Source organism: Lates calcarifer, linkage group LG12 (genome assembly GCF_001640805.2).
Source record: "Lates calcarifer isolate ASB-BC8 linkage group LG12, TLL_Latcal_v3, whole genome shotgun sequence".
NCBI lineage: Eukaryota > Metazoa > Chordata > Actinopteri > Centropomidae > Lates > Lates calcarifer.
In genome coordinates this window covers 23,330,593-23,344,170 of record NC_066844.1, presented here as the reverse complement: position 1 = coordinate 23,344,170, position 13,578 = coordinate 23,330,593, and the positions used below count along the sequence as shown (strand labels likewise).

Below are 13,578 nucleotides of genomic sequence, written 5' to 3'. Positions count from 1 at the left end.
GCAGTGGAAAAGCCACCAAGACAGTGGGATCCAGTTGGCCCGGAGGGCAGGGTCGCAACTCCAAACTAAATGTTCTTGATAGTAATATCCTGGTTGTGGCAAGAACCAGTGTTATTGACTTCACGCGTCCAAAAAAAAAACAAGTCCAGAACCCACCACTATTTGATCCAGTGACAAGTTTGATTCCAGAGCAATGTAGCTGATGTGCAAGCACCCCATTCTTCAGAGTGTAGTAAGCAAGAAGAGGAAGAGTTGGTCACACAAGCTGAAATTTGAAAAGACTGAGTAAAGGAGAAAGAAAGGGCAGACTGAAAACAACAGAATGGAAAGACCAGAAGAGAGAGAACTTACAAAAAGAGAATGTGGACAACTAAATTAGCAGAACACTGTCAGCTCCTTACAGTTGAAAGAAAGTTAAAATGCCATCAATCAGCTGTATTAAAAATAGCAGTGACTTCAAAACAATACCACTTGGAGTCAGCTCAAAAGTAATAAAACTCTGAATTACAATTTCTTCTGTGAGGAAACAATGCAAAGTTTTCCACATGTAAACAAATTCACTCAGAAGAGAGAAAATCAACTGTGCAGTTCTCTCAGCCTCTTTCCTTCAACTATGCCCCATTCACCCTTCCAGTATGTGCTTGTGCCACCACTGCACCAAAGATAGAAAGTCAATAACAAACGTCCAACCGTTTCTCACCTTATTCTGTTTTATTCTTCTCAAAACACATCTCAGAAAGTGATAAAGTGACAAACCTCTGATGCAATCCTCCTGAGTGTTTTGAGAATCTGCAGAAGAAGAAAAGGTAGGACTATTGAGATTCAACTCCCTGTATGGGTCAGTGTCCTCCATTAACACATCAGCCCCAAACCCTCTGTCCTTTCATTATTTAAATAGGCCTCTCTGAACCGGTCATCTGGGGTGCAGAAGAAAGTGATGCAGATACTCTGAAATAGCATCCCAGTGCCTCCAGAGGAAGGCGAGGAGGATAACGAGGAGCAGCGTAGAAAGCGTGCGACTGCGCGTTTTCATTAATGGGACGACACAGTTCGCCACTGTGGACACAAACACCAAAACCACTGCCATGACAGCTAGCAGCACATTGATTAGTTTTCCGAGAAGAGTCCGCGCTGTGGCGTTCTCCAAACCCTCCAGCTGCACCACCTGCTGTTGCTGCTGCTGCAGCTCCATCTTGGAGATACGGGTCTGACATGCCTCTAGCGCCTCCTACAGGACAAAAGAGAGAAAACAGTCAGTGAAGTCTGATGACAAAGAAAAAACAGTTCAGTCCAGTGAGACTTACCTGAATGTCCCTCGCTCTTTCATAAGACTGGTAAGCAATCTTCTCCTCCATGCTGGCTAGTTCCTGTTTCAAGTTCAAAATTTCATTCTGGTGCAATTCTGTTAAGTCGTTGAGTTGTTCTTCTAAACGTTCACACCTGCAAAATCATGGAAACAACAGTGCATCACAAACGTCGTTTTCTTCTTCTACACAGTCAGACCTACTATACCACGGTATTTAGGACATGATATGCTACCTGTATCGTTCTTCTTGCAGGGCCTCCATAATCATTGTGTTCTCTCGCTGATAGTGGGCTTTTAAGTTTTCAAAAGACTCCTCAAGTCGACCCTGGTTTTCCCGGAGCTCCTGGATCTCGTGGAGTATAGCATCAAAGCCTGAGGCCTGGGCATGATCAAGGGTATTGCCCTTGGAGCTAGGGGGACCTCCGGGGGCTCCGGTCGTACTGTTGGCTCCAGCAGAGCCAGACGTAGCACTAGAACAGTCATCGTCACTGCCATACTTTGGGCTGGACTGCAACTGTCCTGTCCCAATGGCCCTCGTTGCCCCAGGACCGACACCCTCATCCCCCTGGGTTTCATCCAAAGAGTCTTTCAAGGCTGCAATGTTATCAGCGCTGCCAAACTTGTTGCGAATGAGGGAGGCGATTTCTCTCGGCTTGGACACCACAGCTCCAGCTGCAGAATGAGTGGCTTGAGAGAAGCTGGAGAGGCCACCTGTCACCTGCAATCAGTGGGATATGGTCAACTCTCTATGTGCCATCTGGTTTAACCACAGTAAATTGGTGCAGTAGGCTGAAAATGTCCCAGGACAATATTCAGTTTGGTGTTGGCATTGTACTTTACTGCCTTGATAGATATGGCTATTGTAATGTTGACTTTCCCTTTATTTGGAGAACTCATGAACAGAATGCACAGACTGCACTGGAAAAATGAAATGTAAAAGATACCAGAAGGATACACTACTATACAAATTAACCTCCTGTGGGAGCCATTTATTATTTACGTGCAGGTATTTCTACCTTTTAGCTCTCGGTGTGGTGTGATTTGAGCACTTAGCCTCAAATCAGACATCTGGAAACTGTAGGGTCTGATCAGTGGCTGGGTGAAGGGAGACTTACTGGTCTAAAATAATAGTCATTAAGTTGTGATTAAGGTTCATAATATCAATAGCTGGTACATGGAAAACTAACACAGCTTATTTTTAATAAGTTCCACCTCTGTATTTCTTTATGGAGAACTTTTTTTTAACAGAATACACAGTGAGACAATAACTACCTGTGCTGTTGTGATAACATTTTGCACATCCAACCTAAATCTATAAGCCTATGACTTTTAATATGTCCACCACAACAACATAAAGAACAACAAAAATAGAAACATATGAGAATAGGTTAGTGTCGCAATACTCAGGTCAAACATTTTCCCACTAATCTGGTCATGGCTCGTGGTCATCTGTGGCTTCTGGGGTAGTAAAACAGTACAACTAGAATAGCTCAGGAATTAATGCAACTTCTGCTTTTAAGTGAGACAGCAAGTTTTGGTGCAATATTAGTGCTACACTCTACTGTTACAGACCTGTTCCAGTTACATGTGCCAATAACTCATCAGTGAGTCAGCATGTGCCATACTGACACACCTAAATACCATGCAGTCATTATTAACTTTATTAGTAACACCTGTGTTAGGCTAGTCAAATGTCTGTCATGAGAACACTTCATTAACTACCACTGATTAAGTTGTTTGCTATCTTGACTTTAACTAAATCTACAGATTTAGGTGACATATTTTATTCTTTATTGGAAAAGGGACATTAAACATGTGATCTTTAGTCAATATAATGACAAAAATCCCTTTCAGTGATGCTGGGAGAGGCAGCAGTATAAAGTACACACCTTGGCTCCAACATCTTTCAGCCCCTGGTGCATGTCTCGAAAAACATCTTTGGGCTGGCGAGGGATGCCATTGTGCTCCACCTCACGGAGCTTCCGGTGATAGTGCTCCAGCTTCCTCTGCAGTTGCTGGATAGTCTGAGCTGACTTTTGGTTCTTCTTCTCAAACACCTGTTTGATGCGTGCACTCTGCTGTTTGTCTGCATTATTAGCAAGTTTCAGGTATTCGGCCACGTTGTCGTCGCGCGCAGTTTGTTCAATCTTGATTTGTTCTGTTAGCTTGAGGATCTTCTGTTGTAGTTGGGCGATGGCCTGCTTAGTTCGCTGGGGGTCTGGGGTACTGTCAACTACATCATACCCGTCTGCACCATAGGGGAGGGCGTTGGGTGACACAGCAGGGCCCAGGCCATCGTAACGATCCAGCTGTTGAAAGAAATAAATAGAAGAAAGATCCCTGATGTGAAAAATTGTTACATAAAAATTAATAATAAGAAAATTAAAAGTATTCAAATAAGATAAACACTTGCACTGAAACATCTAATCAGTGTGAACACTGTGTTGGTGTTGGTCTTGGCCTGATTAGGAGACAGTTAAATTTTCTGGAAAGTAACATTTTGTGGGGTCATCTTAAATTTGACATTATGTTGCTACAGATTCACAGCAGCAGATGGTGCCTGTAAAGCAGGAGTTTTCTTTTGACTGTCGCTTCATAGCTCCAGTTCCAGGAGATATAGATGTAAAGATGCAGTGACTAATTGCAGAGGGAAAAAAGGCAAAAAAATATGCCAAGGTAACACAGGCTTTAGATGGAGTTGACACTTGAGTTTAGGGAGGCAGTTTTGTCCTGGGGCTCATGTTGAGGAGATAAGACAAGAGGTAAATATCAAGTCTTGGTAAGTGACACAAAATAAAATGGCCCAAACATAAGAGCGACCAGCCACTACTGGAAAGCTGTAAGCTGTGAGTTCTTAATACTCTGAACTGGGAGCACTATATGTTTGACCCACCTAAATGATGTAAACCTGAATGATGAATATAATAGCAAGTTTTGTTGTCGGATTATGTACAAAAGAGGAAGATTTAATTAAAACTTCAACAGTTTAGATTTACTCTTACCACCAGCTACAGCTGTGTCAGGATATGCATACTGGGAAACTTCATGGTTGTATTGAAGGACAACCACATAAAAAGCAGTCAAAATCTCCAAGAGAAGACTTGTGGTGACTAACATCTTGATGAGCACGTAGCTGTAACAAGTTAAGTCAAGTCAAAAACCACTGGAGGTCTGTGGTGTCAAGACAGGGTGATTTGAATTGGTAATTCACTTTTAAAATCTATTTTAAGGTCTAATAAACAACAATTAAGAAACAATTAATGCTCTATGAAGACATCCCTCACTGGCTAAAAGCATTCTGCCTTAGTATCTGCTACTGAGTGGTCATAAATTGACCTCAGCTGAGCATTGTCAATTACAAGTAACAGGTCAAAAGGTTTTACAAGATGAACAGGAGGGTGCCATGTATCCAACTTGCTTACGACATGTGTTGATAAACGTACTCGTAATTCCACCCTCTACTGAGTAGCCAGAGCTGAAGCATGGCCCCCGTTTTACAATGTTTACTTTCTCCTGTTTTTTCATTTCAGAGATTCTACTGTCATACTGCAGGTTATCTAGCCTTTTGCAGTTTCACTGGAAATAGCTCTTGAGATATTATTTACAGATTCCTTTGAACATTCAGTGTCAGAAAAAACAAAACATGACACATGTTTGAGTTTGTTTAGCCCTGCAAGCCTTCTCTGACCTGAAGTACACTCAGACAGCGAAAAGCTAAATTTAGAAAGGCTTAAAGCACAAAGTGACCAGCCACTCAAAGACAATCTCTGACCTTCCACCGCTGACAGCTCATCTCCCCATTCACTGGTTCATCCAGGCACATCTAAACCATTAACAGCCTTTTAACACATTTCCCCAGTTCAGTTTTACTTTAGACATTCCTGCACACATGACTCAGTTTTATCTTTTATTCTTCCTACCAGAAAGCCTCTGGGTTGCAAACATACAATGGATTTGTTTCCTCATGATTGCATAGTGTCTCTTTGTATCACAAATTTAATATGAATGTTTCATGTCCTTAGGCAGACCTCTATATGTACACAAAATTTTAGGGCTGAAGTCAGTAAAATAATGCCACATTTTGTTATGTGAGTTGTAGTAAACTTTTCTTGGACAGATTCTGTGACAAAAAAAGATTTATAAATCACTAAACAGCTTCTGTGTTTTAGACCTACAGTTTCCTTTGTGCTTCTGGACACAGAGAAAATTTTGCCACAGAGGTCACTTAACTGTAGGAACCCGTAAGGCCCGTTTTTAGTCTATTTGTTTAAGAACTGGGCAAATTTGCATCTTGAAAAGTGACACCGCATTAGCAATCAGCAATTCCTGAACCCTTGCTGTACAGACAATTACTACTGAGACAAGTTATGACACAAATATGATTTGAAGTTTTTCTTTCTTACATCACAGGAAATCACTAGCATCAAGGCTGGAATTTCTTCCTTCTCTGGAAAAAATGTACTGTACAGACACTAACCTTGTCAGGCTCCTCGGTTGAGTGGTACCCAGAGGTCAGCAGCATGTCAGCTAAGGCTGGGCTGCTAGGTGTGTCTGTGGTCGAGGAGGAGCGTGGGCGTCCAGCCTGCAGCAGGGCTTCGTGGGTGCTGCGCCTATGGATCTGGGGGCTACCTTTCTGGGGGGGGTCCCCAGTGCCCCCCGCCTTGCTGCGGCGGCTCTGCAGGCTGGTGCCTCGCTTCATCATTGGTGGAGCACCTCGGATCTGCTGCAGAACACGGCTCAGAGCTGCGGGAGGGGCGGAAGCAGCAGGGTTGTCAGAATCCAAAGGGAGGGCTGAGGAGGCAGGAGCGTCCCCTACTTCTGACCCTACATCAGCGGGCTCGGAGGGAGGGGCGCCCACACAGGACGAGGCGGAGTCATGTGGGGAAACGGAGGAGCGTCGGCGCTGTGGCTGGAAGAACTGCTTCAGGCCATGGCCCAACGCTCCCATGTTCTCCAGGGCATTATGGGTGATTTTGGACAAGCCGTGCTCTGACTCCGACGCCCTCCTGCCGACCTCCAGCTCCGCCCGGCCTCCTGCGTCCGGCTCCTCTGGACTCTGCTCACTACTAACCTGATCCATCAGAGACCTCCAGTTTCACAGTGAGGATCTACTTGGGGGTGCAGGGACTAGCTACGCCCCGTCGACACCCACCCCCTCTGAGAGGCTGGTTGAGAGCCGGGAAGCAGAGGGGATGGCGCTCAGTTGGGCCTTTTGAGTGGGCATGCATCTGTGGCTTGGCTCAATGTCATGCTTGTCTACCACAAAAGGAAAATAAAATGGATTATGACATGCAGCAGTGAGTGATGAACATAATAAGCAGCAGAATATAAACCAAGAGCAAGCGACATTAACTGGGTTGACACAGACGTGACCACTTTTTTCAGATTGAAAAAAATGTCTTTCTCTCTACTGAATAAAAAACAGCAATTATTCATTTTAGCTTAACAGCATGTGGTGTGTCTGACAGTGCCAACCCAGTGAAGCAAAAAACAAAATCTATAAAATACATGAGCTTTTAAGAACAGTTTCTGAAATGTTAAAGTTTGTTTTATTGCACATGTTGAAGGCTGATACCTTTGGCTGTTTGATGAAATTACCTTCCATTGTTTTATCCAGGGCATTCTCATGATGGTTGAATAAATACATTTCAGAAAGTATTCATTATGGAAATTAATAAAATCAACATAATTGAGAGTGCTCTGATGATGCTAATGAAAAGACTACAGAGTGTGAAAAATATAAATGAAATTCTACATGGACAGTGATTGTTATCTTATTCTCATCTGATTACGGTGTTCAACGATCCAGACCGGTCTCCTCTTTGCATCTCATTTTATAACATGGATAGATCCTGTGATGTAAAGGACCACTCCAAGTCTCCTGCTCTCAGATGACAGCTTATATAAAAACCCTTTTGGGTTACCAATATGTAATAAGACGGTGAGAGAGAAAGCAAGAAAAGAGGTGAGACAGAGTGTGACAGAGAGCTTACCATCAGCCCAGCCTCTCCTCTTCTGACTCACAACTCAGGATTGGCTAAATGAAGCAGAAACAAACAAAAAACATAAATAATGTGCTCCGTACAAGAGAGAAGGAAAAAGGTTGGAGAAAGAGGCACACTGCAGCATCACACAGACATGAACAGACATGAACTGAAACCTTTAACTCAGTAGTATCTGGTAATAATGCAAATGTAAAGGAACGTTACATCACATGAGAGACTTAAAAGCTTCTGACATGCTGACCATAACAAACTGTCAACGACCTTATGGATCTCGGTTTGAAAACATCAGAGCCAGCAGTAAGTTGATGCATGATGCTACGATACATTACAGCACAGACAACGCTTATATGCTTACATGCTTTGACTGCATTAACAAGGCATCAGCTCTGGACACTGTTCAAGTAAAATTATTAGTTTTACACAGAAACGAACATCAAAAACACAACATGACCACAGCTCAGGACTGCTCTAAAGAGCTGCCACTGATCTGAACTGTGGCACTTAAAAAGGGGGTTGAGGGACACAACAAAATGGATATCACCATTAAAAGGGATTTCTGTTTTTGGCAATTTTTTTATTGTACCAATTTGCATGGTGATTAATAAAATTATTATTTTTGTACACTAATGACTAATGACTGTGCAAGCTTGTATTTGGAAATTCAGTAGTTTAACTTGACGTGTTAAAGCAGCCATTTCTAATACCAGTAACTCACAGCGCTCCACTGGTTCTGCTATGTTTCTGCATGCTTCACCAAAACCAAATCAAAAACAAAACATTGGCAGTCCTGGGTTTCATAGGCAGCAAAACCTAAACTTTGAAAAACAAGTTCTAGATCACATATTCACAGTTGTTAACCCTGAATTAAACCTGCTACTAAGCATGAAAACCAAACTTTCTGTGGGATTTTGCAGCATGTTATCAATTGTAACAGCCCTTACTGCTTTTCACAAAGACTGGAGCACAATATATTCCTTCAGCAGTACGTTTCTGCTTTACCCTTCCTCTGGTCTCTGAGCACCCACACAGGCTGTGTTACAAGGCACAGAGTGTTGCATCTTTCACTGAGCCCTAAAGAAAATATCCAAAGCATAAAGTGATGGGTCCGACGATGTAGTACATGAATTATTGTGCAGACAAACAGAAAAATGATTCCACGAGTCAGCAGAGCTACCAAGTATCGCTTAACAAGCCAGCAGCAGAATCTCCCAACAAAAACACAATGAACTGCCCCATTAGTGATACACAGTGACTCAGTGCTGGTCCTGCTGTTAGATCTGCAGTGTTGGATAAGAAAACACTTTGTTAAAGGGTAGGTGGGAAGGAAATAGATCAATAACAAAAAGAACATCCTTTATAATTCTTGCTAATCAACATGCTGGAACAAAGACAGTTTCATTCTTTTCTTGTTCATCCACTGCCATCGCTCATTTCACAGATGACTCAAAACAAGTGAAAACGTCAATAGATTATTTGCATGAAGCAGCCGTCCCTCTGTAAGGGCAACGCTAAGAATAAAACAGACCACTGGGAACTCTAAACCACATTCTCAAACAAGCAAACCATAATGAAATCATAACGAAAATATGGTTATATCACTAACCTTCATCTGTGGATGCCTCTCATCTTATATAAAAATAACCCCTAGTTCAGCCACATTTCCTGATCATGAATCACTCATCGTCAGAGACATGGCCACACAGTCATTTGGTGCAATGCAATGCAGTAAGCTTTATGATCTCAAGACAAGATATAGGAACAAACGTTCCACACAGACATGAAACCATGTCCTTCATCTACAATGAAAATACAATGGTGTCTGACTCCTCCAGGCTGAGGGCAAAGCGTTCTCTTTGAAGTGGGTCAGCCAACATTCGCCTATCACTCTCTGTACATGCAGCGCTGCAAGGTCACACCATCTACAGGGTGCCGTGTGTGTCTAGGAGCATTTAAGCTCTTACTTGTGTTAAAGACACATTGCTACAGCATTGGCCCACATGCATTATTACAGTATTCCCTTCCTATATCAGTCATGAGTGCTCATTAGTTTACAATTTTATTTACAAAAAAATCACTGCAGAGGAAAATGCAAGTGAAAATGATGATATAGTAATGGCAATAAAATTGTTCAGCATCAATATGTTCAAGTCAAATATGATGAGCTTTCATTATGATAGAGGTGTACTCAGCTCAGCAAGAATCTAACTTAAAAAACATACCTTCAGATGTGGTCATCAGCAGATGATTTGTGGGTCTATTAACACAGGAAAAAGCTTAATAATCCAAGCAAATTTCAGGCGCCTCTCTCTCTCTTGTGGTAATTCTTCCAAATGAAATCTAGCGTGATAGCTGTCAAACTTTAGTCAGCTGTTTCCAAGGACATTTAGAAAAATCACATGCTGCAAAGAAAAACAGAAAAAAAGCACCAGTATTAGAAACTTATGAAGGGAGTGCTGACATTTTTTGACATTTGACAGTTTTTCTTTAAAATTAAAACAGTGCTAACATAGACTATGTCTGTGCAGAGCCAATGTCAAATGTTAAAGGTACCCTGAGGAGTTTTTGACCACCAGCAGCACAGCAGAGAAATGTTTGTGGGCCTTAGGCAGACTAGCTGTTGCACATGTGAGCTAATGGGGACTCAAATAAGTGAAAGAAACAAACGTTTTGATGAGTGAGACATTATTTCACAGTAGCTTGCAAATTCCACTCTCATCAACCCTGCTTCCAGCAGCAGGAGGCAGCTGATTTCAGCAGCACCAAACAGCAAACAGACAAAATCAGCCATCAGAGGGTGAACACAGTGAAGCATCTTGGAAACTAAAATCCAAATATCATCACTAAGAGTTAGCAGAGAACAAAACTGAGCTGAAAGGAGAGTGAATATTGGACATACATTCCATTAGGTACAGACACACTTATCAAAATGAATTCTTATTTATGTCTGCACTATGCGTAATTAGGCAATTGTTCACAAATTACCTTAACTAACTTTAGAAAGCAATAATATAGTGCATGTTTTTCAGGTATTAGGGGAGATCTTCTGTTGCCAAAAAAAAATCAATCAGTGCAGTTTCATAGTGAAATGTCTACAGGGCACCTTAAATGTCCAATAAGTTAAAGAACCAAATCAATGTCCCCCTTCTGGGTGAGGGTTTGGACTCAACTTGAGACCGAGTACATTTATAGAACATAGCATTAAATCTCTCACCTGCTTTTTCATGTCTACATACAATGCAGCCTACTGTATGATCTGACATTTAAGGCCTATAAGATTGAAGTGGACACTCCTCTAAAACAAGCCAATACACTCTTTTTTTCCCTTTTTTTTCCAAACAAGAAGCTTATACAAGTCAGTGGCTTCACAGCCTTCATGGCAAAATGAAAACACGTGTTTTATTTCAGTACAGCACAGGTCTCCAAGGCCTTTTAGTTAATTAATTGTGCAATGTTAATTAAAGGTGCCGAATAGCCCCCTTGAGAATATCTGCAGGACATGAACCATTTGCATGTCTTATACAGCCACAACTGAGTTAAAAATTATTCAGCGAGACAATTACACAGCAACAGTAATGTACAGTAGCTAGATTTTGATACAAATATCTGTCACTGCATGTTACAGCCAAAGGTGCAATCCGATGAGATCACCACCTCCATCCTTTGAGTGATAGCATCTGCTGTTATTACCAACAATAAAGCTTCCTCTTGATTAGATTAATGCGCAGAATAAAAACTTTAATGAAAACACACTATACGTTAGGGAGCTTACTGTGAGCACACAGCTTAGGATAATTACTCCATAGGTTAACAGGTGCATTCGGTGTCATTACATGCAGTGTACGTGTAATAAAGCTTAAAAATAAGGAAGAAAGCGGCGCAATTAAGTAAATTATGTACACAAACACTAGGCTGTATTTACGAGTGATATTAGCATGTTACTGCAAATAGTCTTAGCCCAACGGTTTAACGTTAGCTAGAGATAAGAAGAGGATGACATTAGCAACTCGCTAGCCAGCGTCCGTAGGCCCGGCCTTAAATAAAAACAACACTAAGACAGATTAGCAAAAAACATCAATGTAGTTTATAGTTTTACTGTAAGATGTTGCAAACCGTTGCGGTAGATAAAGTCAAGAATGTATCGCTGTCCCCGCTTTGATGACTTCTCTGCTCCTCTAGCAGCTAGCAATGCGAGCTAACGTGGTGCACCGGAGGGCGTTCATTTCACTTTACGGTGCACACCGGTGCTGTCGTGCGGGGCGAGGTCATAGCGTTGTGTTACCTTCCGTGCAGACTCATCAGGATCAGTTCACTGAATGTTTGGCGCTAAACGCCTGCCATGTCTAACAGCTGTATTTATCACCCCAGACTCACACTTAAAGTGTACAGTTTGATTATCCGCCCTCCAGGTGAAGTGAGCTCACCTGAAGACCTGAAAATGTCAAGCTGCTAAGACCATTTATGCACAAGTTACACTCAAGCTTTACCTTCCCCGTGTAAATACCTTGGTCCAACGGCTTTTCAGAGCTATACATCCAGAGCACTGAACCTTTAAATTATCTGACCAGTTACATTATACCAATCAGGCCATGTTTAACAAACCCTGTGAGTTGCTCGGCTAGAGGACAGAGGGTGTAGACCTGCATCTGATTATCAAACAGAAACTACTTTTTATTAAGGCTGTAACTGATAAACCATCTATGCTCTGCTCATGTGATTTTACTTTCAAGTTTACTAGCAATCCCCAACATTACTGATTTGAACTCATAAATCAGAGGGTGACCACCATGTAATTTGATATACATATGATAATCTGTCCGTACACACACACTGTAATCATATAGGCCCTAGTGACTGGGATTTTATTTGTTCTTCTTCATCACATAACCACAGATGGATATTACTCTCTACCTGTTTGGCCATCAAACTCTGTGTGTTTATATTGTACAAGTGTCATCACAACATAGAGCCATAAACACTGTGGTATCTGTTTGTGTCATAAATAACTGCACAACGAATAGGATTTAACCATTAAAAATCCAACTCCATAATTTTAGAGAGAAGCAGCAGAAACATTTCCAGCTGACAGCACCGACATAAAACGGCCCTCACAGGTGTGAAAAGCTCAACCACACAGGGTGAGTTTAGATTGGAGGTGTTGGCTGGCCATCTGTCACACACTCCTACCAAGCTTTCTTAATCACACCTTGGGAGTCTTGTATTTCATGGTGGCGTAGTGTAGGTTTGCATCAGCTGAGAGTCTCCTGTTTGCATTGGTAACATCATCCAGCGCTTATTGAGGACAAAGTCAGAACTGTTCAGAGTCAGCTAAATGTAACGCCAGTGCAATTAATTTAGCACATCCTGGTCTGGCCGCTGGGTAATTATCACTGAAACAGGCCTGGGTGTTGTCTCCAAAGTTAAACATTCACACGTTTTGTTTATACGGCAAAGGCATTAAACCGCTTTAGGTAATCGCTCACATGTAAATACACTTAACATCGCCCTCCCCGACTATCCAGGGTGACAAAACAGGCGCTTACTCGCCGCCCGTCCACTCAGCCTGTCAGTTAGCAGCCTGGCTAGGCTCTCTTAGCTTAAAAAAAAAACACACACACATCGCTTCAGCTTCAGCCATGGTTAGCTACAGGCAAACAGGGCACAGCGCCAGGCGGCAGAGACAGAAAAAACAACAAACCACGTTAACCAACCGTGACCCTCGAGCGGGCCGGATAACAGCATACGGAAACGCATTTCATTCATAGAGCAGTTCGCGAAATGAGTGTTTTGCTGGCTTGAACTTACATGGGCGCTGAGAGGATTGTGTTGATGACCGTTCATTTCTCCCGACGGTGGAACACTCCCACGGTGACGTCAGATAGCGTGCTCGACGTCAGAACAGCTGAGCGGCAGACAGCTCCCCGTCCCACATGAAGCACGCAGGACCCCCGTCGGTGTGTTTATGGCCGGGGTAGTGCGTTAATAATTACATTTATACTGTGAGGGTGGACTATCTGTAGGCCTGTGGCTGCGCTGGAGGACACTGCAGTCATGTCATTGGGGGGTTTCAGGGGGGGAGTCAATTATAAAAAAAAAAAAAAAATCAATCTATTTTAAGGACAACAAAAATGCACCTATAAAATGTTCCTACAAACACTTTTATTTTAAACGTTTAATCCCTTGGTGATCAAACACAAAAATAAAGAGAAGAAGAAGAAGCCCCTGTTTTGCTAATTAATAATTCAGAGTATTTTTATAGCAGGTATTACA

General features: G+C 42.2%; 1 protein-coding gene across 5 annotated transcripts; it reads right to left on the bottom strand.

The window, feature by feature from the left end:
- Positions 1–224: 224 nt before the first annotated feature.
- On the bottom strand, positions 225–13,314 carry tmcc1b (transmembrane and coiled-coil domain family 1b). Of its 5 annotated transcripts, none has more exons than XM_018681420.2 (8): positions 13,114–13,314; positions 9,531–9,710; positions 7,300–7,343; positions 5,784–6,562; positions 3,196–3,615; positions 1,540–2,024; positions 1,305–1,440; positions 225–1,228 (listed from the first exon to the last, which is right to left on the bottom strand). In XM_018681420.2, the coding sequence occupies exons 4-8, from the start codon at positions 6,384–6,386 to the stop codon at positions 914–916; spliced, it is 1,959 nt and encodes a 652-aa protein (XP_018536936.1). In that variant the 5' UTR covers positions 6,387–6,562; positions 7,300–7,343; positions 9,531–9,710; positions 13,114–13,314; the 3' UTR covers positions 225–913. The 5 variants fall into 5 exon arrangements, with proteins under 5 accessions (XP_018536936.1, XP_018536940.1, XP_018536938.1 ...); XM_018681424.2 differs by having other exon boundaries at positions 5,784–6,049; positions 13,114–13,311; XM_018681422.2 differs by lacking the exon at positions 13,114–13,314 and adding an exon at positions 11,422–11,888.
- Between the last annotated feature and the right edge of the window lie 264 nt (positions 13,315–13,578).

Bases quoted from the DNA above. Each gene is read 5' to 3' on its own strand.
- tmcc1b (XM_018681420.2), bottom strand. From the start codon at position 6,386: ATGGATCAGGTTAGTAGTGAGCAGAGTCCAGAGGAGCCGGACGCAGGA. The intron at 2,025-3,195 runs GTGTGTACTTTA...CACTGATTGCAG, and splicing joins TGAAAGATGTTGGAGCCAAG to GTGACAGGTGGCCTCTCCAG. The intron at 1,441-1,539 runs GTAGCATATCAT...ATGATTTTGCAG, and splicing joins CTGCAAGAAGAACGATACAG to GTGTGAACGTTTAGAAGAAC.